The following is a 23,387-nucleotide window of genomic DNA, read 5'->3' as shown; positions in this document are numbered from 1 at the left end:
GGGGGAGGGCGTGGGGGGCAGAGGGGCAGGGTGGGGGGGAAGGTGTGGGGGGTACAGGGGCAGGGGGAGGGGGGAGGGCATGGGGGGCAGAGGAGCAGGGTGGGGGGAGGGCATGGAGGGCAGAGGGGCAGGGTGGGGGGGAGGGCGTGGAGGGACAGAGGGGCGGGGGGGAGGGTGTGGGGGCGCAGAGGGGCAGGGGGAGGGCATGGGGGGCAGAGGAGCAGGGTGGGGGGAGGGCATGGAGGGCAGAGGGGCAGGGTGGGGGGTGAGGGCGTGGGGGGCAGAGGGGCAAGGGGAAGGGGGAGGGTGTGGGGGGTGCAGAGGGGCAAGGTGATGAGGGAGGGGGAAGGCGGAGGGGGAGGGGAGGAGAGAGGCAGGGTGTGGGAGGCAGGGTGTGGGGGGGCAGAGGGGCAGGGTGAGGGGGGAGGGCATGGGGGGCAGAAGGGCAGGGTGGGGGGGGAGGGCATGGGGGGCAGGCAGAGGGGCAGGGTGTGGGGGCAGGGTTTGGGGGGAGGGCAGAGGGGCAGGTGCTGCTCCTCCAGGCCCTCGCCGTCTTGGGGAGAAAGCCCTCTTGACAGTGCTCTGCCCTCCCCCCTCATGAGGGCCCCTCCCCCATGCAGGCCCCTCCCTCAGAGGCCGGCGGGCCTGGCTCCCCACCTTTGGCCGTCTAGGCAGTGGAGCTGACTCCTCGCTGGTCCTTGCCTGTCTGCACCCCAGATCTCTCCAACTCGGGCCGCCTGCCCCCCGCCCCCCCCCCCCCCCCCCCCGTGCTCGTCCCTCACTGGACTGCTTCCCACCGCCGCCCCCCAGCCACCCCAAGATGCCCCGTGTGGCACTCGGTCCTGGAAGACACTCAGGCTCCGCGCCATGGCGGCGGCCACGCGCAGCCCCGGACCCCGCGGGTCCCTCCTGGCGGGAACGGGCCACTCACTTCTCCAGGTAGATGGCCGACAGGCTGCGGACCTGCTCCAGCTTGCCCAGGGTCAGCTCCAGCTCGGAGCGCAGGACGGGGACGGCGGGCGAGGGCTCGGGCAGCGCCAGGACCTCCCCGGCCTCCGCCGAGAGCCGCGCGACGCCCTTGCCCAGCCCCTCCACCTCCGCCTGCGCTTTCTGAGGAGAGATGGAGCCGGCGCGCTGAGCACGCGGGGGGCGGGGGCCGGGGGCGGGGGACCCGGGGGCGGGGCCGGGGCCCCGGGGGCGGGGCCGGGGAGCGGGACCCGGGGGCGGGGCCGGACCTGGGGGGCGGGGCCGGGACCCGGGGGCGGGGGCCGGGACCCGGGGGCGGGGCCGGGACCCGGGGGCGGGGCCGGGGGCGGGGGCGGGGCCGGCGCCCACCCACCTGCTGCTCGGCGATGCGCTGGGCGCACTCCCGCGCGGGCTCCTTGTCCAGCGGCAGCCGCAGGCGGTGCACCATGCGCGCCTCGCAGGCCTCCAGCTGCAGCCGGATGTCCTTGAGCTCGGAGATGCAGCGCTGGCAGCGGGGACTTCCTCCTGCTCTCCTAGGGGGGGCGGGGGAGGGCGATCCGGGGGCTCAGCGTGGACCCCAACCTCCGCCCCGCCGGCCCCGGCCCCGGCCCGCCCCGGCCCCGCCCCCGGCCCCGCCCCCGCGTACCCTGCTCCAGGCTCTGCAGGAGCTGCTGGTAATGCTGGCTGCAGGAGCTGTAGTCGCGCTGGGCGGCCAGCCGGTCCTCCGGCCCCGAAGCCGCCAGCGTCCTGGCTGTCCCGCAGGAAGGCCTGGTAGTGCAGCTCCAGGCTGCCAGGGCCTGGCGCTGCTCCTCCGGCTTCAGCGTGCGGAACTGGGGGTGGGTGGCGCGCGAAGCTGAGCGGGGGCCGGGCCCGCGGGGTCCCCAAGCCGCCGCCCGGCTCCGTCCTCCCCCCCAGGGGCCCCCGGCCGGTGCCCGGCTGTACCGTGACCAGGGACCAGGAGCGGATGAGCTGCACGTCGCGGCTGAGGCTCTGCCAGGCCAGCAGGCTCTTCATGTCCACGTGCAGCTGGTGCCACAGCGAGACCAGGGCCTGGTGCTGGGCCTCCAGCCTGGCGGTCAGAGCCGGCGTCAGGGCACACGGGACCCTGCCCGCTGCCCGCACACCGTCCCCCCCCCCCCCGCCCCCCACCCCTCCCCTGGCCACCAACCTGGTGACGGCCTCCTGGGCCTCCTGGTTGGGTGGGGGGCACCAGGAAACACACGGAGGGCACGGCAGCCTCCCCACCGGAGCCGCTGAGCACCTTCCAGTGAGCCGGCTGCGCGGGGCCTGCCAGCTGCCACCGTCCCCCTTGTGCACGGTCACCTGGGAGGCGGAGGGAGAGACCGTGTGGGCGTGGCCATGCCCCCCCTCGCCACCCCCCCCCCCCCGGGCCAGCCCGCTCACCTCCACCTGCTTGTAGTCGCACACGGCCTGCAAGGGCAACCGGGCCGCGCGCGGGGTGGGCCGGGTTGCGGGGCTTCAGCTGCAACCACGGCCTTGGCCCGCTTGGCCAGGCCCGAGAGATGGCCCTTGTACTCGTTCAGCTGCTCCTTCTCCTCCTGGGGGAGGGCGGCGCGGGGTCAGCGCGTCCGGCTCCAGGCACCCCCGGACCGGGTCGGGGTCCTCCCTCCACAGTGCCTCCCCCTCCGCGGCGCCACGCCCTCTGCCCTCCTCCCTCACCGCTCCCCGCGGCACGACCGCCCCCCCGGACGCCCCAGCCCACCCAGCAGCGTGGGGCCCGCAGCAAGCTGCCCCTCGCACGGCCTCACCTGCGCGTCCTGCAGCAGGTCCTCCAGCCGCGTGACGGTGATGGCGCGGTCGCAGCTGTACTTCCTGCGCAGCTCTCCTGGAGCTTCTGCAGCTGCTCTTCCGCCTCCCGCACGTCTGAGAAGAACTGGGGCGGCAGTGCAGGTCACAGACCCACCGGGTCGGGCCCCACAGGTCGAGGCGCGGGGGACGGGGAGCCCCAGGGTCCCGGAACCCGCCCTGCCCGCTGGGCCCCCGGGGTGCGCGGCGGCCTCACCTGGAAGTAGGCCGTGTTCTCCTTCAGGTGCGCCTCGATGCAGCAACACAGCTGCAGCATCCAGCTCCACTGAGTCTGCAGGGCCCGCCTGGAAGGACTGCAGGACGGTGCTCCTCAGACCGGGGCCCACCCCGCCCGGGGCCCCCGGGGCCGCCCGCGCGTCCATGGGGAGGGGACCTCCCACAGCCTGGGCCTCCCACAGCCCGGCCCCCCCCCACACCCCCACAGTGGGCCCCCATGCCAGGAGCCCCTCCCCCACCCCAGGCCACGCCTACACCCCCACAGTGGGCCCCCATACCAGGGCCCCCCCCACCCCAGGGCCCGCCCACACCCCCACAGTGGGCCCCCATACCAGGGCCCCTCCCCCACCCCAGTCCCCCACCCCCACAGTGGGCCCCCATACCAGGGGCTCCTCCCCACACCGGGCCCCCACACACACCCCCACAGTGGGCCCCCATACCAGGGGCCCCTCCCCCACCCCAGCCCCCCACCCCCACAGTGGGCCCCCATACCAGGGGCTCCTCCCTACACCGGGCCCCCCCACACACCCCCACAGTGGGCCTCCCACAGCCCAGGTCCCCCCCTTCCCCAGGCCCCGCCCACACCTCCTCAGTGGGCCTCCCACAGCCCAGGTCCCCCTCACCCACGGGCCCCTCCCCCACCCCGGGCCCCGCCCGCACCTCCACGGTGGGCCTGGCCGGGTGCTCGTCCCGCAGGAGCCGGTCCCCGGTGCTCTGAATCTCCTTGATCTTCTTCTCCTTCAGCTCCAGCTCCCGCATCAGGGCCTGATCCAGGGACAGCATCAGGAAGGCTGGCAAACGGGACCCAAGTCCCAGACCCACCGCTGTGTGTCTGGGCAGACCCTGGCAGGCCAGCGAAGGGGGTTCTGACCCCCACTGGACACCCTGACCCCCACCAGGGGTGCGGGGAGCCCAGCCCCGAGGGCAGAGCCCGCGCTAGACCTCAGGCCACAAAGTCAGGGTCCACCCACGAGGAGCAGAGCACGGTGGCACCCGCTGACCTGAGCTCCGCCCACTCAGACAGCAGAGGACTGCAGACACTGGGAGGGGGCGGGGAGGGCGAAGGTTCTAGAAGGCAGGGCCGCCTCACCGAGTAGCTCTCCTTCTTGGCAGCCATGTTAGCATTGCGGTCACTCCAATCAAAGCCCACCTCCTCCTCCTCCTTCTCGCTGAGCCACTTCAGTTCCTTGGTGGCGGCTGCCACGAAGCCATGCAGGTCTCCAGGAACCGGAGTCGGGCCTTGGAGGAGTTCTGTGGGCAGACAGGGGGTACGTCAGCAGGCCCGCGGCCCACGCCGCCTCTCCCCCGCCCCCCCTGCCACCCCCGCCCCCCCCCGCCCCCCCCCCCCGGCCCCTCACGCACCAGAAGCTTGGCGTACTGCAGGTCTAGTCTGCCCAGGCAGTCTCGGTAGGCACCCCGAGCGGCGGGGGAGAGCTGGGCCTGCGAGAGACGGAGGGTGAGGGCCCGCGGGAGGGGCGAGGCCCGCGGGGAGGGGGGAGGGCCTCGGGGAGGGGCGAGGGCCGCGGGGAGGGGGGAGGCCGCGGGGAGGGGCGAGGCCCGCGGGGAGGGGGGAGGGCCGCGGGGAGGGGCGAGGCCCTCGGGGAGTAGGCGAGGCCCGCGGGGAGGGGCGAGGCCCGCGGGGAGGGGAGCCCCTGCGGCCGCAGGACCCGGCCGGGGCCCGCACCTCGTCGCTGCGCGCCCGCTCCGTCTTGGCCCGGAACTCCTCGATGGACTGGTGCAGGCCGCGGTGGCTGCCCAGCTGCGCCTCCACGCTGGGCAGGTCCACGCCCCACTCGGCGCTGTCCACGCGGCGCTGGTTCTCCTCCACCCAGGCCAGCAGGTCCTGCAGGTAGCGCAGGGCGGAGTCCTCCGGCTCGGGGCGCCTCTGTGTGCTCTGCAGGGTCACCTGGGTCACCGGCGCGGCCACGCCCGCCTTCAGCCGCAGGTTGTACTCCGTGTGGATGGCCACCAGGCGCTCGTGGAGCCGGTACAACCCTGGGCGGCACGGGAGGCGGTCAGAGCCCGGCCCGGGCCCGCGCCCCGGCCGCCCGGGCAGGGCTGCGGTGGGCGGGTGCCCACCTGCGGTACATCTGCTCGCCCTGCGGGTGCCGGCCGTCCTTCAGCGTCTGCACGTCGTTGAACTGCAGCCGGATCATGCCGTCCGCCTTGTCCAGGTCACGCTCCACCTCGCCGGCCCGCTGCGGGGCCTTGCCGAAGCCAGCAGCCGGATGTCCTGCAGGGGGCCGTGCCTGACTCGGGGGGCCCCGCGGAGGCCCCTCGCCACGCCACCCACGCCCAGAGCGAGACCCCGCGCTCAGCCGACCCCCGGCTTGGGAGCCTCGTCCTTCCCTCCCCTCCCCGTCGACTCTACGGGCCTCTCCGGCATGCTGCTCAGGAAACCCACGCCGGCTAGCTCTGTGGAGGAACTGGCACCCGGTCCCGAGGACTTCCGCGAGGCCACCCGGAGACCTTCGCGGCCAGTCCGCAGGGCGCATCCCCGGGGCTCCTTCCCGTGACTCATCCCGTCGGTCACGCCCATCGCTCGGCCGCTTAATGGGTTCCAGCCCAGAGCCGCACGGGCCCGCTCCATCTGGGCCGGCAGCCAGCCTGGGGGCCCCTTCCACCCACCGCCGTCCCCCCGAGCGCGCTGTCAAGGAAGGAGTCAGCTGGGAGGTGGCAGGGCGGAGGTCCAGTCCCGGCCCATGCCCAGAGGTCGGAGCTGGCAGCACGCCAGGAGGGAGGAACTGGCGCTTCCCTTCCCTCCCGGCCCCACCCACACCCCGCCAGCCAGCTCGAGGGCCACCGCAGGCTGCCGCAGCCCCTCCCATCCTGTGGGGGAGCGGGGAAGGCAGCCCCCCCCCCCCCGCCTCACCCCCCCCCCCCCCCGCCTCACCCCCGCCCACCTACCGACTGCAGCAGGGCGTCGGCCTGGTTCAGCTGCTCCTCACACAGCCCAGCTTCCATCTGCAGCTTGCTGACTATGCGCTGAAGACACTCCAACCTGCAGCCCAGAGCCCGGGGGACGGCGCTGAGCCGGGGGGTGCCGCGGTGCCCAGTCCCCCCGCCCCCCGCCGCCCGCCTGCCCCGCCGCCCGCCCCGCGGCTGCCCCGCTGCCTGCTGGTCCTGAGCACGGCTGGGGGGAATTTCCTCCCCAGGCAGTGACTCACCCTGGGGTGGCTCCCCCGCCCGCCCGCCCGCCCGCCGCCTCCACCCCACCCACCTCTCAAACTCGCTCCGGAGCTGCTTCTCCCGCTCCAGGATGGCCACGTGCAGCTTGCCCCACTCCTTCTCCACGTCGAGCGGGTGGTAGCCGGGGGGCACCTTCAGCTGGCCCGCCTGCACCGCGCCCTGTGAGCGGAGGCTGCCTGAGGCCTCTGCCGCCGCGGCCGGGGTCGCCGGGGCTCGGCAGGGCCGCGCGCGAGCTCGGGAGGGGCAGGCTCTGGGGCTCCCCTCCCCGGCCGCCCACCCTCTGCCCCGGCGCCCTCACCTCCAGGGACTGGTAGATGCCTTGGACCGGTTTTTGTCCGCCTCCTTGGCTGGAAGCTCTGTCTCCTTAAACTTCAAGAACTGGCACCACAGATCTACAGACACGGGGTGTCAGCACACTTGCACGAGGGGGGCACGGGCCCCGGCCCCCGCGGGCACACGAGGCGGGCACGGCCCCCGCGGGCACACACGAGGCGGGCACGGCCCCCGCGGGCACACGAGGCAGGCACACACGAGGCGGGCACGGCCCCCGCGGGCACACACGAGGCGGGCACACACGAGGCGGGCACGGCCCCGCGGGCACACACGAGGCGGGCACGGCCCCCGGCCCCCCGCGGGCACACACGAGGCGGGCACACACGAGGCGGGCACGGCCCCCGCGGGCACACACGAGGCGGGCACGGCCCCCGGCCCCCCGCGGGCACACACGAGGCGGGCACACACGAGGCGGGCACACACGAGGCGGGCACGGCCCCCGGCCCCCCGCGGGCACACACGAGGCGGGCACACACGAGGCGGGCACACACGAGGCGGGCACGGGCCCCCGGCCCCCCGCGGGCACACACGAGGCGGGCACACACGAGGCGGGCACACACGAGGCGGGCACACCCACCTCGATCTCCTCGAAGCTGGCCGGGCACTTGCGCTCCTCGAAGGAGGCCGTGTGATGGCGAATCCACTGCAGCAGGAGCAGCACGAGCTCGCGGTACTCCTGCCAGCGGAGCTGCAGCTCCTGGGCACACAGGGCCCGTCAGGCCGCCGCAGGGCGGACCCCGGCCCCTCCCCTCCCGGGGGGCGACTCACATTGGCCCTCACCCCGTCCTGGGCACCGGGCACCCGGGGCATGGCGTCGTAGAGGGACGAGACGTAGGTGATGATGGACTTCTCGTCCGGCTGAGGGACGTCCACGTCTGCGGGGGAGGGGCCGGGGTCAGCGGGGCGGGAGCGGCGTGGGGCCGGGGATGAGGGGCCCGTGGGGAGGGGGCGAGGGGCCCGTGCGGAGGGGGAGGGGGAGGGGGGCAGGGCAGCAGCGGCTCGCACCCTCGGGGTCCAGGAGTCGCGTCACCCCCAGGTCCCGCTCGGCGACGGAGAACGCCTGGTCCAGGTTCTCCAGGTTGGTCTGCCGATACACCTTGCTCATGTCGATGAGCATGGGCCTGGGGAACAGGGTGGGGGTGAGGCAGACCACGGCAGGACAGGGAGCCCCCCCCAAACCACAGCTGCCACGCGAACGCCGCGGGTCCTGACGCATACGGAGCTCCAAGGCTCGCCGCCTGTCCCGCCAGGTCCCTACGCCCGCCCGCCCGCCCCGAGACCCTCTTGTGTCCACAGCCTTGGAGTCTTGGGCGGCGGCCGCAGGCACAGCCCGTGGAGGGAGGCTGTGCGGGCCGGGGCTCCCTGCAGCCTCCTGACCCACCAGGCCCCTTCTGAAGGGCCTCAGGGAAGGACCGAGCCCCACTGCCCCCCCCACAGGTCTGGAAGAACGGAGGTGCTGCCGAGGGCCCCAGGAGGTGAGCAAGACGTGGGGGGGGGGGGAGGGGAGGGACGGGAGGAGGCCGGCCAGCCCTCCCCCGGCAGGCACCACCTCCCGCCGTCACTTCCCTGCCTGGCCCTGACTTGCCCAAGTCGCCCGGCTGACGTACCCCGACCCTCCGCCCCTCCGCCCCCCGCGTACTTGTGCCGGTGGATGATGGCATTGAAGAGGCGGCCGTCGCGCCAGCTGGAGGTGAAGTTGTCACAGCGCAGGCCCTGGTAGCCCTCCACCATGCGCTGGGACCACAGAAGCAGCTTCTCCTTGGCGGTCATGTCCTCCGACTGCCCGCTCACCTGGATGTCGGAGATCTGAGCGGCGGGAGGCGGCGGTTCAGCCCTGGCCACCGGGCCCGCCCGCCCGCCCGCCCCACCCCGCACCCGTGACTGCTCGCACGAGGCCGAGGGGCCGGGCCGCCCAGCTGGGGCACACGGGCCAACCGTGTCAGCAGAGGCAGGGTGGGCCCCCGGGGCTGGGGGGACGCTGCGACCTGCCACAGATCAAGTCAGAGCCCCACCCCGGTGCTGCCCCTCCCGGGCCCCTAGCTGGGGCAGCCCGGGATGCACGCCGGACCAGAAACTGGCAGAGCAGGAGGTGACAGGCATCGGAAGGGCCCGTGCAGACCCAGAGTTGAACCAGAACCCTAGGTCTAGAAAAGGCTGCTGCAACTGGAGGAATGGGGGCAGGCCCAGCTAAGGTTTCTGGGAGCCGTGCGTGGCGTGTCTGCCGGCCGGCCTGCCCGCCATCAGTGCGTCTGCAGGCCTGTTGCTAGCTGCCTGCCCGTCGGCTGCCAGCCCCTGTGACTCAGCTGCCGTGCCAGAGCGGCTCCAAGCCCCAATCTCAGATTTGTGGCTTCCTGTGCAGGCAGCACAGGCCACGGGTGAGTCAGCCCGGGCAGCCCCAGCGCTCCGCGAGCTTCCCAGGGCATGCCGGCAGAGAGCACATTCCTCTGCGAGGAGGCTCCGCACGCCCTCCCCGCGGGGGCAGAGGGCGTGGGACAGCAGGCTTCCCGAGAAAGGCCTGGGTCCCTGGGCTACACCAAGCCAGCAAGGGGCTGGCAGAACCCTCCCCCGCCCATGCCGAGGCTACCACCTCCAGGGCAGCCGAGGAGCCTGGCAACCTGCGGGCAGCCGCTCCCCCACCTGGAAGTGCAGGATGATTGTCCAGATCAGGCCAAGGGTCAGCTTGGGGTTACCGTCGCAATGTCATCATTCCTGATGTTCACCAGCTTCACCTAAGTGCAGGGAGTTGTCAATCACGGCCCTCAGGGCAGGCCGGGGCCTGGGGCTGGGGACAGGACAGGACTGGGGGCTGGGGACAGGACTGGGGCCTGCGGCCTGGGGCTGGGGACAGGGCCGGGGCCTGGGGCTGGGGACAGGGCCGGGGCCTGGGGCTGGGGACGGGACAGGGGGCCTGGGGCTGGGGACGGGACAGGACTGGGGGCTGGGGACAGGGACAGGACTGGGGGCTGGGGACAGGACAGGGCCGGGGCCTGGGGCTGGGGACAGGACAGGACTGGGGGCTGGGGACAGGACAGGACTGGGGCCTGCGGCCTGGGGCTGGGGACAGGACAGGGCCGGGGCCTGGGGCTGGGGACAGGACGGGGCCTGGGGCTGGGGACAGGACAGGGCCGGGCCTGGGGCTGGGGACAGGACGGGGCCTGGGGCTGGGGACAGGACAGGACTGGGGGCTGGGGACAGGACAGGACTGGGGCCTGCAGCCTGGGGCTGGGGACAGGACAGGGCCGGGGCCTGGGGCTGGGGACAGGACGGGGCCTGGGGCTGGGGACAGGACAGGACTGTGGGCTGGGGACAGGACAGGGGCCTGGGGCTGGGGACAGGACAGGGCCGGGGCCTGGGGCTGGGGGCAGAGTCGGGCCGAAGCCTGTGTGGGGGGACAGGGCAGGCCGGGAGTCTTACCTGGCGATGGCGCAGGTAGTCCAGGGCAATCTGGACATTCTGTAGCTTGTGGAAGCGCATTCTCCCCTTCTCCCGGGGCTGAGAGAAGGCAGGGCAGGGTCAGGACCCTCTGGGTAGCCACAGCTCCCAGGCCCAGGGCGGCAGCAGTGACTACCCCAAGCATCTTCCTCAGTGGGTGACAGCACCTCAACACATCCCAGGTCTCTCCTAACCCTGGGAAAGGGGGACCCCCAACCCAGGCCAGCAGGCGCTTGGGAACTCGTGACCCAAGCTGAGGGAAGGAAGGAAGGGGTGGGCAGGAGACAATAGCCAGGAAGCAGAGGGTGGAGGCGGTGGCAGTGGAGGGGAGCTCTGCCCGGTGGCCACCGCAGCTTCTGGTGGGGCCAGGCCTGGACCGAAGCGGGACCGGGGGCAAGATGGCCTGGAGTCGGACACACCACCGTCTCCCACCCAAGGGCCAGACGGGGGCCAGGCCACGCCGGCCACCAGCCCTGGCCGAGCGGCGTGGGCTCCCACCTCGGGAGCCCGGGTGCCGCCGTGGCCAGCACGCACCAGAACTCACCAGGCGCAAGCTCCTGATTACGTCCCGCTCCCTCGGCTGCCCGGCCAGAGCAGGGCAAAGGGTAAAGGGCAGAGGTCAAGATTCAGAGTCCAAGCAGCAGAGAAACCAGAGCAGAGCAGAGCATGAGGTCATGTGTTAGGGCTCCAATGCAGAGGACAGCAAAGGCTAGAGTGGCCCGCGGCACAAGGTCAGGCCAATTCACAGGCCAGACCTGCATCTGCAATGCCGACCCCCCAAGATCAGGAGGCACAATGAGGGGCAAGGCCAGGCTGCTCCCGGGAAGGGGGGGGGGGCTGCGCTGGACACAGAACGGGCAGGTGGGAAAGGCCCCGAGGAGAGAAGGCAGCGGGGCACGGCGGGGGGCCGGGGCGGGGAGCGTGCAGGGCCCCCGAGGCCCGGGGCGCACGTACCAGGCTGTCCCCCGAGAGGACCTCCAGCAGGGAGATGAGGTTGTGGCCATCGCGGAGGTCTTCGTACAGGTCGCTGACGTGCCTCTGCGCCTGCGAGAAGAGTGGGCGCTGGGAGCCGAGCCCCGTGGACACCGAGGGCCCAGGGGGGGGGGCCTGGCCCCACACAGCCACCTACCTCTGCCCTCCAGTGCTGCAGCAGAGACCAGAAGGAAGAGGAGAAGGAAGGCAGGAGGGAGCGTGGAGGAAAGGACAGAAAAGAACAGGTCTCAGAGACGAAAGGGGAGCCCGGGCAGCGTGAAGACCCGGCGGGCAGGGGTAGCCCGGCACCTTGCCCTCACCCACCTTGATGAGGTGCTTGTTGACCCACTTGGTGAAGGTTTTCTTCTGCACACGGTCCCGCTCATCTGGAGGAGACAGAGGCCAGTTGACTCGGCCCGGGAGAGGCCCAGGGAGGACCCGGAGGGGACCCCCTGTGGATTCCGCAGCCCGGCCAGCCAGACCACACTGGGGGCCCCGACCGGCAGCCCTTCCAGATGCTGGAGAGCCAGGTCCTCCCCGCCTCCACCTCCACCGAGACAGCAGAGACAGACCCCGGCCAACCCGGCCCGGCGAGGTGCTGCAGGCCAAAGCCCCTGCTGTCTCCCAAGGAGGTGGGAAGAAGTCTGGGGCTGTGGCCACACCCAGGGTTCAGGGTGCACAAGTCAGAACCTGCCGCGCCCCACATGCCTCCCAGGCTGAGCAGCGGCAGGGCAGAGACAGGGCTGATCAGGGGCTGCGTCCCAACGACACGGCAAGCCCGGCCGCCCCCGACCCTATATGCTCAAGACCCACTCGGTACTGGGTGCAGGTCGCTGCTCATCTCAGAACCTGTCCCCCAAACCCAGACCGTCAGAGCCTGGGCCCCACCCCGCCAGTGCCGAGGCTTCCTGCCGCAGCAGGGGCCCTTCCTGCCGGGCCTGCCCGGCGGGCGCCGGCTACCTTTCTTGCCCTCGGAAGCCCTGAGCACAGCCAGGTAGAGGTTGTCCTCTGAGCTGGTTCTCTTGCCACCCAGGCCCTCGGGCTCGGGGACGCGGAGCCGGTGCTGAGACATGCTGGGGCCGGTCACTCAGCCTCAGGTGCTACGCCCGTCCGGCCCTCGTGGCAAACCGGCTGCGGGAGGCTGGCGGGTGAGCGGGGCACTCGCTCTCCACACAAGATCAGCTCGGAGCTGCCGGCCTCACTCCTCAGCAAAGGCTGGGCTTGGGGGGAGCCCCACCCCGTGGCGCCGCGAGGGGTGTGTCCACCGGAAGGAGGAGGGCGGCCCCTCCCCCACAGCCACACCCCGAGCCCGCAGAACAGGAAGCTGGGGTTTCCTCACGCGCAGGACCTGGGGGAGGGGGCCCCCCCATGGGACGGAACACGAAGCTCCGCCCTCCTCACGACCACCCAGCAAGGGAGACGACCCCCCATCATAGCAGTGGGGATGCCGAGGGCGGCTTGGGGCCAGCTCCAAGCCCACCCACCCCCCACCCCGTCTTCACTGGGCACTCCTACAGGCCTCTGTCCTGGGCGGCCGCCTCAGCCTGCCCCCTTCCCTGCTGGAGACAGACGCGAACCTGCCTGACACCTGGGCTGCGGGCTCCTTGCACATCACATCCCACCGCTGTACCGCGAAGGGACCGTGCCTCGCCCCACAGCCCCCCTGTACTGCGAAGGGACCGTGCCTCGCCCCACAGCCCCCCTGTACTGCGAAGGGACCGTGCCTCGCCCCACAGCCCCCCTGTACTGCGAAGGGACCGTGCCTCGCCCCACAGCCCCCCTGTACTGTGAAGGGACCGTGCCTCGCCCCATAGCCCCCAAGCCCACCTGCTGGGTTCTTGGACCAGCTCAAGGCCAATCTGAGGCAGAACCCCCAAAGGTTCTGCTGAGCCCCACCCAAGCCCAGCCCACCTCAGGCCAGAAAGTGAAGTTCATAGCTGAACAATGGCTCACCCTGGCAGCCGCCCAGAGCTTGGCCACCTCCCCTTCCAGGGGCATGGGGCGGGGGGGGGGGGGGGGCGGGGGGGCAGAGGACCACCCCAACAGGGCGCACAGCCAGTGAGTCAGGTCTGGGGAGGGGGCCAGCGGGCTGTGACTCACTAGAAAGGAAGCCCCGCCGCCTGGGAGCTGTTTGGGGCTGTTTGTAGCCAGGTGGGGCTCGCAGACGGCAGCGGCTATGTGCTGTAAAGGTGGCCGGCGGGGCAAAGGCTAAAGGGCCCGGGTGACTCCCTCCCATCCCTCAGCCCCGGGAGCTGCCTGTCTGCCCCATCACCATAGGAAAGAATGTACCACCCAGACCGCAAGAATTTTCCAGTCCACGCATCTGGCTAGATGTGATCCAGCTGTGAGCCACTGAGAAACACCCCCTTCCCACAGCACCTCAGGCCTCCATTCCAGAAAAAGCTCACCACGCCCGGGTCCCGTGGCCCTCTATGGCCAGAGCCGGGGCGCCCGCAGGGCAGGGAAGGGGGCTGCTCGGCTGCCAGCTCCAAGGGCTCTGCCAGGCCTCTAATGCCTGCCCAGTCATGTCCGGCCCGAGACCCTCCTTCTTCACCCCGCGGCTTTCAAACCCCAGCCCCATCCCACACTGTAGGTGCGTGCTCCGAGTAGGCAGAGAGCCTCAGCTGCTCACGAGTCTCCCTCTCCCTCTCTCTCTCTCTCTCACACACACACACACACACTCACTCACTCACACCCTGTCCAGCCTCAGACTGCTGCCTCTCTCGAGGACCAGGCCGGGAGCCCCTCCCCAGCCAGGAAGCGGGCCTGGGGTGCCAGGCCGGGCTGCCGCCCAGCCCTTGCTCAGCAATTCGCCACAGGCCAGGGGTGGGTACAGGGAAGCCGGGAATCCACTGAGACGCCAGGCACCCGGGGCGACACCCGCAGCCCCGGAGGACCCCCGGAAGACGCCAGCCTGCGCCGCGGGCGCTGCCCCCACCGGCCCGGGGCCGAGGCCTCCGCTCCCCCCAGCCAGGTCCAGCGCCCCTCGGCCCGGGCTGCCCTGCCCCCCCACCCGCAGACTCTCCCTGGGCCTCCTTATCCACTCAACCCCACAGGCGACTTCCAAGCTGGCCGCCCACAGGAAGGCCAGGCGGCAGGGGGCAAAGCCTCCCTCCCTCCCTCCCTCCCTACAGCCTGGGGGGGGAAGGGGGCAGCCCGACAGGCCGCCCGCGCCATGCTGTCGGAGGTGGCGGCCCCGGGCCCGGCGCGCCCAGCCCGCGCAGCCCACGCGCCCCTGCCACGCACGGAAGGGAGGCCAGTAGGGGGGGGGAGGGAGGGGGCAGGAGCCTGGCCCGGGGCCCAGAGCCAGGGCTGCGCCCGCCCCGCCCGCCCCGCCCCGCGGGAGGCCCCGCCCCGCCCGCCCCCTCCGCGCGGGAGGCCCCGCCCCGCCCCCTCCCCCACCCGGCCCCCCCTCCGCAGGTGTTTCCCGGAGCTCGGCGGCCGGGCGGCCTGGCCCCCCTCCCCGCCCTCCCCCCCCCCCCGCCCTCCGGCGGCGCCGCACGCACCTGCGCAGCACAGCTGCGAGTACAGGTAGCCCCGGCGGGCCGGCTCGCTGCCCCGGTCCAGCCAGCCCGGCGGCTCCAGCACGACGCCCCTCGGCGGGGCAAAGGCGGCCCCCGCCCCGGCCATGAGCGCCGCGGAGCCCCGCGCTTCCCGGCCCCGCGCCGCGCCGAGCCCCGCGCCCCGCGCCCCGCGCCCCGAGCCCTGCTCCGCGCCGAGCCCCGCGCCGGCCCAGCTCCAGGCCCCAGCCCGGCCCCTGCCGAGCCCCGCCCAGGCGGAAGCCGCGCCCCGGGACGCGCGGGCCCGGGGGGACCTGGCACGCCACGCCCGAGCCGGGCCGCGAGGGGCGGGGGGGGGGGGAGGGAGGGCAGAGGAGGGGGCAGGTCCCGCCCCGGGCCCAGAAGCTACCCCTGGTGGTGCTCTGAGTCACCGACTGCAGGGAGCCCGAGCTACCTGGGGACCCCCGCCTCCCCCCGCGGAACCCCAGAACTGCCCGGTGATCCCCTCCCCGCCTCCGCCCCAGGGACCCCAGAACTGCCCAGGACCCCTACCTCCACCCTAGGGGCCCCAGAACTTCCCGGTGACCCCCTTTCCCCACCTCCGCCCCAGAGAACCCCAGAACTTCCCGGAGACCCCCTCCCCCACCCCAGGGAACCCCAGAACTGCCCGGTGATCCCCCTCCCCCGCCTCCGCCCCAGGGACCCCAGAACTGCCCAGGACCCCCACCTCCGCCCTAGGGGCCCCAGAACTTCCCGGTGACCCCCTTTCCCCACCTCCGCCCCAGAGAACCCCAGAACTTCCCGGTGACCCCCTCCCCCACCCCAGGGAACCCCAGAACTGCCCGGTGATCCCCCTCCCCCGCCTCCGCCCCAGGGACCCCAGAACTGCCCGGTGATCCCCCTCCCCCGCCTCCACCCGAGGGAACCCCAGAACAGCCCGGTGATCCCCCTCCCCCGCCTCCGCCCCAGGGAACCCCTGAACTGCCCGGTGATCCCCCCTCCCCCGCCTCCGCCCCAGGGGACCCCCGAACTGCCCGGTGATCCCCCCTCCCTCACCTCCACCCCAGGGAGCCCAGAACTGCCCGGTGATCCCCCTCCCCCACCTCCGCCTCAGGGGACCCCAGAACTGCCCGGGACCCCCACCTCTGCCCTAGGGGCCCCAGAACTGCCCGGTGATCCCCCCTCCCCCACCTCCACCTCAGGGGACCCCAGAACTGCCCGGTGATCCCCCTCCCCCGCCTCCGCCCCAGGGGACCCCAGAACTGCCGGGTGATCCCCCTCCCTCACCTCCACCCCAGGGAGCCCAGAACTGCCCGGTGATCCCCCCTCCCCCACCTCCGCCCCAGGGGACCCCAGAACTGCCCGGTGATCCCCCCTCCCCCGCCTCTGCCCCAGGGGACCCCAGAACTGCCCGGTGATCCCCCCTCCCCCGCCTCCGCCCCAGGGGACCCCAGAACTGCCTCGGACCCTGCACTGCAGGCTGACACCCAGCAGGGGGCGGCCGCGCCACTCCCCCACACATGCCAGTCTTGGCCTGCAGTGAATCCCCTCGGGGCAACCCTTTGGCCAGGAGCCCGGGTCTGCACTGCCCAATCCTCAAGGGCCGTCCCAGGCTCCAGGCGCTCGGCCCCACCCCAGCCCGGGTTGGACACGGCCCACTCCAACGGCAGTCCAGGAGTTGGTGACTTTGAGCCGTGGAGGGCAGAGCGGGGCCTGGCTGCCTACCCACCCTGCAGTGGGTTCTGGGTCCTGGGCTGAAGGGACTGGGGATGCCTGCCTTGCCCCGTGCCAGAGGCCCCGGGACAGGCCCCGGGCTCCACCCGGACCCGCCCCGCCTCAGCCCTGCCCGGGACAACACATACACCTGCCGCTGCGGTTTCTAAGCACACCTTCCTGCGGCGGCAGTGGGGAGGGGAGGGCGGGCGAGGGGAGGGGCCTCCCTCCAGAGGCAGGCACTTCCGCTGCCCCAAGCTCACCCCGGGCCTGTCCTTCCACCCACCTGCCCGGGACGGGCTCCTGGCCAGAGACAGCCACAGAACCGGGGCTCCTCCACACCCCGGGAAGCGCAGAGCGAGAGCAGAAAACCAACGGGCTTTCCCAAAGACTGGTGTTTAGCCCAGGGACGGGAAGAGGAGGGCGAGGGGCGGGGAGGGGTGGGCCTGGCGCCCGGCACGCCCCCGGCGCGGGGTAGGGGCGGTGGCTTACCTGGCTCGTCCCGCGCCTGCCGGCGCCCCTTGCGCCAGTGCCACACGGCGGCCAGGGTGACGACGTGGCCCACGACCACCAGGGAGGGAAACAGGCTCCCCGAGGGCTCCATGGCTGCCCTGGCGAGCAGGGCCAGGGCCAGGCGGCGCCTCCCTGCGAGGACTGCGAGGGAGCGGGGGCCACCCCGCGGCGCCGCCGCTCGGGCTGTGGGAACCGCCCTGCCGCCCTACCCACCGGCAGCCCGGGACTACCCGGCCGGCCCCAGCCGCACGCCGGCCCAGCCTCCGCCGGCCCTCCTCCCTCCCTCCCTCCCCACCCACAGGAGCAGCTCAGCTGTCCCCGCGCAGGGCTGTCAAGCTCAAGGTTAGCTGGAGCTTTAACCCCTGCCTCCCCGCAGCCTCTCGGGCCAGGAGGAGGGGCCTGAGGCACTGCGGGGGGGGGGGGGGAAGGGAGCCAAGTCGCGGCCCCCCTACCCTAGCCTGGGCTGGGGCACATCCAGCCTCCCTAAGAAAATCAGCCCCCCACGCCCCCCCCCACTCATCAAGGAGAGCCCCAACCCCCTTCTTCTGCCAAGGGCGCCCTCCAGGGCAGCCAGCAGGCACGGGGGGAGGGGGAGGGGTGCTCTGTGCCCTGGCCCCTGTGGTCCTCACCACAGGCCTGCAACCAACCCCACCTCACTCCAAGACAGAGGGACTCCACAGGCCCCAAGTCCCCCTGTGGGGCCCTGGGCGGGGGCTGGGGCAGGGTGCGGGTGGGCTCGGAGAACAGGCTTGTGCAGCACAGAACCCCTGGCCTCCGACCCAGCCGGAGTCTCAGAGCGCTTCCAAGGGCGCCCCACCTACCGGGCACAATCTTCATCGGGGACAGCGCTGAAGCCCGCGGGGCAGCCGGGGCGCAGGTAGGGGTGGGGAGGGTCACGGGCCCCTCAGGAGGCGGCAAGCCGGGCGGCGGCGCGGCGGGAGCAGGCCCCAGCGATGTCGGCAGCCGCCGAGGGGGAGGGGAGCCGCGGGAGCCGCGGGCAGGGGGCCCGGGCGATATAAATATCCGAGGAGGCAAGCAAGGCCCGTCACTCGTCCCAACTTAGAACATGACGTGCGGAGCCAGGGCGCCCCGCGGTCCCGCCTGCCCGGGCACGGCCCTCGGCTCCCACGGGTGATGCTATAATAAGGACCCACCCAGGGAGGCCAGGGGGGCTCGGGCCACGGCCTGGGGGGCACTGAAGGAGGCGAGGGAGGGCTCAGGCCGTGTCCCGGGGTTGGGGCGCTGAAGGAGGCGTGAGGGGGCTCGGGCCGTGTCCCGGGGTTGGGGCGCTGAAGGAGGCGTGAGGGGGCTCGGGCCGTGTCCCGGGGTTGGGGCGCTGAAGGAGGCGTGAGGGGGCTCGGGCCGTGTCCCGGGGTTGGGGCGCTGAAGGAGGCGTGAGGGGGCTCGGGCCGTGTCCCGGGGTTGGGGCGCTGAAGGAGGCGTGAGGGGGCTCGGGCCGTGTCCCGGGGTTGGGGCGCTGAAGGAGGCGTGAGGGGGCTCGGGCCGTGTCCCGGGGTTGGGGCGCTGAAGGAGGCGAGGGAGGGCTCAGGCCGTGTCCCGGGGTTGGGGCGCTGAAGGAGGCGTGAGGGGGCTCGGGCCGTGTCCCGGGGTTGGGGCGCTGAAGGAGGCGTGAGGGGGCTCAGGCCGTGTCCCGGGGTTGGGGCGCTGAAGGAGGCGTGAGGGGGCTCGGGCCGTGTCCCGGGGTTGGGGCGCTGAAGGAGGCGTGAGGGGGCTCGGGCCGTGTCCCGGGGTTGGGGCGCTGAAGGAGGCGTGAGGGGGCTCGGGCCGTGTCCCGGGGTTGGGGCGCTGAAGGAGGCGTGAGGGGGCTTGGGCCACATCTGGGCAGGAGGGTGGGGTGGCAGCCAGCAGCCAAGGCTGGACACCTCCTAGGGGTTCTCTTGGGAAATACCACAGCAGCCAATCAGGTGCCACCCCCCTCTTTTCCCAGAAGGCCGAGCACATGTCACTCAATACAACACCTGGCCCCCCAAGTGGCCAGAAGAGCCTCCCCAAGGTCGCGCTGCAGGGCAGAGACCCAGACAACCCCAAACTGGGGCCCGAACCACAGGACAGCTCCTCGGCTCCGCAGCACTGGCTGTCTGCTGGCGTCCCGGGAGGTCTGGAATGGGGAAGGCTGACCCTGGGCCCCCAGCAGTCCTGCCCTGTGCAGGCGTGGGGTCGGAGGTCGGCACGCAGGCCTGCGCCGCGTCCGCTCGGTGTCCGCTGACCTGGAGCCCAGTGCACGCTGGGAAGCGGATGCAGGCAGGCTACGCGTGTCTGTGTGAGGAGAGCTCAGGCCCGCCCGCCCCCTCCAGGAGCCTGACTAGGGGCCTGGCCCTTCGGCCCTGCCGGAGGGCTGAAAGGGCGCTAACGTCCAGACCCCACGCATCCCCGAGTCAGGCACCGATCCACTTTATGACGACACGAATCCCATGAAGTCCTATGCTGTCCATAGGGATCCGTGGCATCCAGATGAGGAAACTGAGGCACGATACACAGTGAGCGGCTGGCCCGTGGTACCATGAAACTGAGTCTCCAATGTATACTGCAACCTTCAGCACCACATAGCAATACAGCTTTGATCACTGACTGCTAGGACCAGACAAGCGAGGCTGCCAGCAGAGGCCAGACAGACAGAAGGCCAGGGCAGGGCGGCTGGAGCCTGCTCCCTTCCCTGCTCCACCACCCCCCCACACACCCCCCACCATTTCTGATGGAAATTAAGCCCATCGTGGCAAGCTCTCGGGTCCCCAGATGATCGGGGATGATGGCTGCCCCAAAGCAGACCAGGGCAGCCCAATTCCTGCCAGGCTCCGGCCAGCCACTGGCAGCAGTGGGCAGAGGCCAAGCCAGGCAGGCTCAAGCGCCTCAGAGCAACTTCTGTCCCCCAAGCGTGCGTGGGACTGGCTGGTGAGCAAGCAGGCCCTTGCAGCAGCAGAGCCCTGCAGCAGGCTGGCCACCAGGCAGAGCCCAGCCCCGGCCAGAGACCTCCGTCTCTCCCCCTTCTTTTCCTTGGCAGCCTGCAGCCCGCAACAGCCCTGCCATGCCTACCTTGGCCCAGCTGGATGAGCTCCTCCATGCTGTATCTGTCCATAGCAAAGCCCCTAGAGCTGTCAACGAGGCTGTTCCCAGAGCCCGCAGAGAGAGAGAGGACAGCAAAGCAGGAAGAAGGGAGGGGTGGGAGGCAAAGGGAGGGCTCCCTCACTCATACCCTGGCCTCCCCACCCAGCTCTGGGGTTATGGCTCCTCCTCACAGACCTCAGCCTGGGCTGAGCCTAAGGATGGAGGGCAGGCCTGCCTCTGTCCAGGAGCCCGAGCCCCAGAGCCCTCGATCCCCAGAGCCCGGAGCCCAGAGCCCCAGTCCACTGCCCTCGTACAGAGCTGCCACACCCAGCGGCCCCAGCAGCTTCCCGTCCCTTCTCGGGCCCCCGAGCCACGCCCACCACCCTGCCCCGCCACCCCCCCACCCACCCACATTCCCAGCATCCTGGAGGCTGTGCTGCAGAAGCACAGCTCCGCTCGTTCTGGTGCCGGTGGTGGTGCCCATCAAAGTCAGGCGCCAAACAGCTGGGCAAGCTGCGTATCTCTGACCACGCTTCTCCCGCCTCCACCCCAGAGCAGACCCCATCCTCTAGCCCAAGTCCTCCATGAGCAGCTCCCTCCAGCCACCGTGCTCTCCCGATTCGGCAGACGCATCACCTCCCAACCATCCACACCTTCCAACCCGGCTGGAAACGCAGATCCAAACCCACCGCGACCCAGGCAAACCCCGCTGGAGTCCTTCAGGTTGCCCCCAAACAAGCAAGGCGACCACGTGCAAAGCTCGCCATCACCGCCAAACCTGCCAAGCCCCACAGCCCCCGCTGGTGGACGGGGCACTGGAGGAGAACCGAGCTCCCCGGCACCTCCGCCACGGAGGGCAAGCCGTGATGTTCCTACCCAGGATAAAGCCCTGAGGGCCGACACCCTGAGCGTGCGGAGACATCTTTTCTCCACACGCTTCTGGTCTTGTTCTAAGTTCTGAGCGGGGCAAAACATTATTTCTGGAGCGTAAGCGAAACCCACAAACACGCGAGGAGACCCCAAGCTCGCCTCCTCCGGTCCGGCCTCACTCTGCAGGACAGCTCCCCCTCCCCAGGCAGGCCCTGGCTCAGCTGGGCCTCCCCTCCAACCACGTTCCCTGCACAGTCCCTCCTGGTGTCTGGGGGTTCCCAGGGTCTGCAGAGGCTGTGTCGGCATCTACAGGAGGGGGCACCCTCCCTCCACGCTGGTGTGTGGCCAGGAAGCCGTGGGGCTACCCGACAGACAGACCTCAGGGGCACACGGAGGGCCAGGGCTCCCCAGCCCGGCCTGGGTGGACAGAGGCGGTCCAGTAGACAGAGGCCACTTCGATGACCAGCACAGCCCCCCCCCCCCCCCGAGGCTCCAGCATCAGCCTCTGCACAGAGCACCTCCTGGGTCTTACCGCTTGAGGAGCCATTCATGACGGCTCTATGCGGTGAGACCCTTTCTCAAAGCAAACAACAACAAAGCAAGAGGGGTAACTAGCAGTTCTACTGGAGTGCGCACTCTCTCGCTGGATCTGCTCAAACCAGCAGCATCTGATGTGGGGAGCTTGGGCTCAGCATGGGCAGGCACTGTCTCCCTGGGCACACAGACAACACAGGGTCCCTCAGGCTGGACTTGATCTTCCCAGGCATCTACCAGCACAACACACAGGACAGGGCTCTGGACACACAGGGAAGAAGCGGCCGCCCTGGCGTCTGGGTAGGGCCCTCGTGTCCCCGCTACCATCGTGAGTCCGGGCACAGTCCTGGCCCTCACGCCACACCCAGAGCCCAAGGCCTCCGGCTCAGCCCTGCGGGACTGCGGGGAGGGAGGGGACCGCCTGCGGCCCTGACTCAGCCTGGAGCTCATTTCCTGTTGGAAACTCTGAGCTGCCACCGGTGCTGTGTCTGGGAAGGGAAGACTGAGTCACCTCGGTCAGGGATGGGGGTGCCCGCCGCTCTGCCCACCACAGCCACACCCAGAGCCCTCACCCAGCCCTGCAGCCAACTGCCCACTGAGCTGGCCTAGCCGGGGGCACGGGACGAGGAAGGAAGGTGGGGGGAGGGCTTCCTCCCTCGCCACACCCGGCTGATGGTGGGAGAGAGCTCAGACACTGCCACCTTTCACAGGGAAACCAGAAAGGCCACCAAGTGGCACGAGGCCGCGGGAAGAGCCCAGGGGTGGCCCGCTACCCACCCCCCAGGCCGGCGGCTACAGGATGGACTCCTCCATCCAGGCCCTGGGGCCCAAGGAGACATTCCAGTGCAGAAGTGGGGCTCTGCTGCTCGGCACCTGCGAGGCAGCGGTGCCCCGGGGGGGCCTCTACCTCACCCAGGTCCTCGTCCCTAGAGAATGGACTTCTCCTAGGGTGTGGGCCTGCCTGGTACCGGAGGACCCAGGACGGCCTGAGCGGGCGCCAAGGGGCCCCCCGAGGGTCTTGGGCGCAAGGCGCGTGTGCTGGTATCCCCCGAATGGGTTAGAGACAGGAGAGGCCCCCGCTCTGCCCTTCTCCTCAGCCCCACATCCAGGCCCCGGCCCACCCCAAGCTGGCCCCGGGCCCCGGCAGACAGCACCCCACCATGCAGACTCGGGCTCAGGCCAAGCCGTGTGCCAGGGCCTCCTGCCGCCCCACCAGGCGCAGAGAGAGGGGTATCCGCCGGGCCGCTGGGGAGGGGGGGACACGGCTAGAGAGAAGGGCCCCACGCTGGGGCTCAGGCGACCGTCCCAACAGCTGGCCTCGCCAGTCGGGGCCCGCGGGACCCGCCCCACCGAGGCACGTGGGTCCACGGCCCCGGCACCCGGGAGCTTCGGGAAATGACGGCGCCACCTGCTGGTGCGGCCGGAGGCCGGGCACGCGATCGCCTACCAGGCCCGAGCCTGGGCACCTCTGACATCCGCGGCCCCTTCCCGCCCTTCCTGGACCGGAGCTGGGATGTGGCTGACCTGTGGCTGGGGTGGGCTCCGGGACGGGCCTGGCCAGGGTCCCCGAGGCGGTGGCAGGCACCGCGGGGGTTTCGGGTGCCTCCTCCTCGGGCTCCTTCCTGCGGTAGACCCGCCGCTCCTCCCGGGCGGGGTCCCTGGCTGGCACGAGCCCCCGCTTGGGTGGGCAGCCCGGGGGACCCTGCACGGCCTGCACGTGGGGGGAGCGGCGTGCGGGGGCCGCCGTGGAGACGGGGCGGCGTGTGCGCTGCAGGGAGGCAGGCACGATCTCGGGGGGCAGGTGCAGGTACTGCCGGAGGTGGACGATGCCCTCGTTGGTCAGGTACCAGTAGAAGTGGCGCCAGGCGAAGGTCTCCCGCACCAGGCCCCGCGCCCGCAGGGAAGCCATGGCGCGCGTCACCTGCAGGTTGGTGGCGCCGGGCACGTGGGGGTGGGGGCTGTGGGGCCTCCGGTCCTTCTTGGCCACCATCACGCCCTCGCGGAAGAGCACTTCGTAGATGGCCCGGAGCTGGCCCAGAGGCATGAGCATGCCGGCCACCATGGCTGCCGGGAAGGAGGGAGGGCGAGGCTCCCGGCACGGGCTCTGGCGGGGCTGAGCGGGCTGACGGGCTCCGGCGGCGTGAAGCGCGGGGCCGTGGGGCTCTGGCGCCTGGCTTGTGGATTCCTGCCGGCACTGCCGCCAGCCGGCCGAGCCTCCCGCCTGCCCGCCCGCCCGCCCTCCAGGACGCCGGGCCGGCC

General features: G+C 71.9%; 1 protein-coding gene across 1 annotated transcript in view; it reads right to left on the bottom strand.

Moving 5' to 3' along the window:
* The window catches only part of Plec (plectin), a 36,074-nt gene extending 12,864 nt beyond the window's left edge, over positions 1-23,210 (bottom strand). Inside the window, 39 exon segments of the mRNA XM_048358590.1 lie at positions 932-1,110; positions 1,340-1,483; positions 1,486-1,499; positions 1,613-1,697; positions 1,699-1,757; positions 1,760-1,796; positions 1,909-2,035; positions 2,135-2,172; positions 2,174-2,268; positions 2,271-2,289; positions 2,371-2,406; positions 2,408-2,452; positions 2,454-2,525; positions 2,736-2,809; positions 2,812-2,860; positions 2,990-3,073; positions 3,075-3,086; positions 3,670-3,774; positions 4,100-4,227; positions 4,230-4,260; positions 4,372-4,449; positions 4,694-5,004; positions 5,090-5,224; positions 5,227-5,242; positions 5,917-6,010; positions 6,230-6,357; positions 6,497-6,516; positions 6,519-6,590; positions 7,105-7,228; positions 7,300-7,406; positions 7,537-7,652; positions 8,171-8,337; positions 9,169-9,227; positions 9,230-9,260; positions 9,946-10,023; positions 10,918-11,007; positions 11,093-11,107; positions 11,260-11,321; positions 22,653-23,210. Of these exon segments, the coding sequence (XP_048214547.1) occupies positions 932-1,110; positions 1,340-1,483; positions 1,486-1,499; positions 1,613-1,697; positions 1,699-1,757; positions 1,760-1,796; positions 1,909-2,035; positions 2,135-2,172; positions 2,174-2,268; positions 2,271-2,289; positions 2,371-2,406; positions 2,408-2,452; positions 2,454-2,525; positions 2,736-2,809; positions 2,812-2,860; positions 2,990-3,073; positions 3,075-3,086; positions 3,670-3,774; positions 4,100-4,227; positions 4,230-4,260; positions 4,372-4,449; positions 4,694-5,004; positions 5,090-5,224; positions 5,227-5,242; positions 5,917-6,010; positions 6,230-6,357; positions 6,497-6,516; positions 6,519-6,590; positions 7,105-7,228; positions 7,300-7,406; positions 7,537-7,652; positions 8,171-8,337; positions 9,169-9,227; positions 9,230-9,260; positions 9,946-10,023; positions 10,918-11,007; positions 11,093-11,107; positions 11,260-11,321; positions 22,653-23,190 (3,674 nt within the window). The 5' untranslated portion in view covers positions 23,191-23,210.
* Positions 23,211-23,387: the final 177 nt, after the last annotated feature.

Source organism: Perognathus longimembris, chromosome 12, assembly GCF_023159225.1.
Source record: "Perognathus longimembris pacificus isolate PPM17 chromosome 12, ASM2315922v1, whole genome shotgun sequence".
NCBI lineage: Eukaryota > Metazoa > Chordata > Mammalia > Rodentia > Heteromyidae > Perognathus > Perognathus longimembris.
The sequence above is the reverse complement of the archived record's forward strand: the minus strand, read 5'-3'. Positions and strand labels throughout refer to the sequence as shown.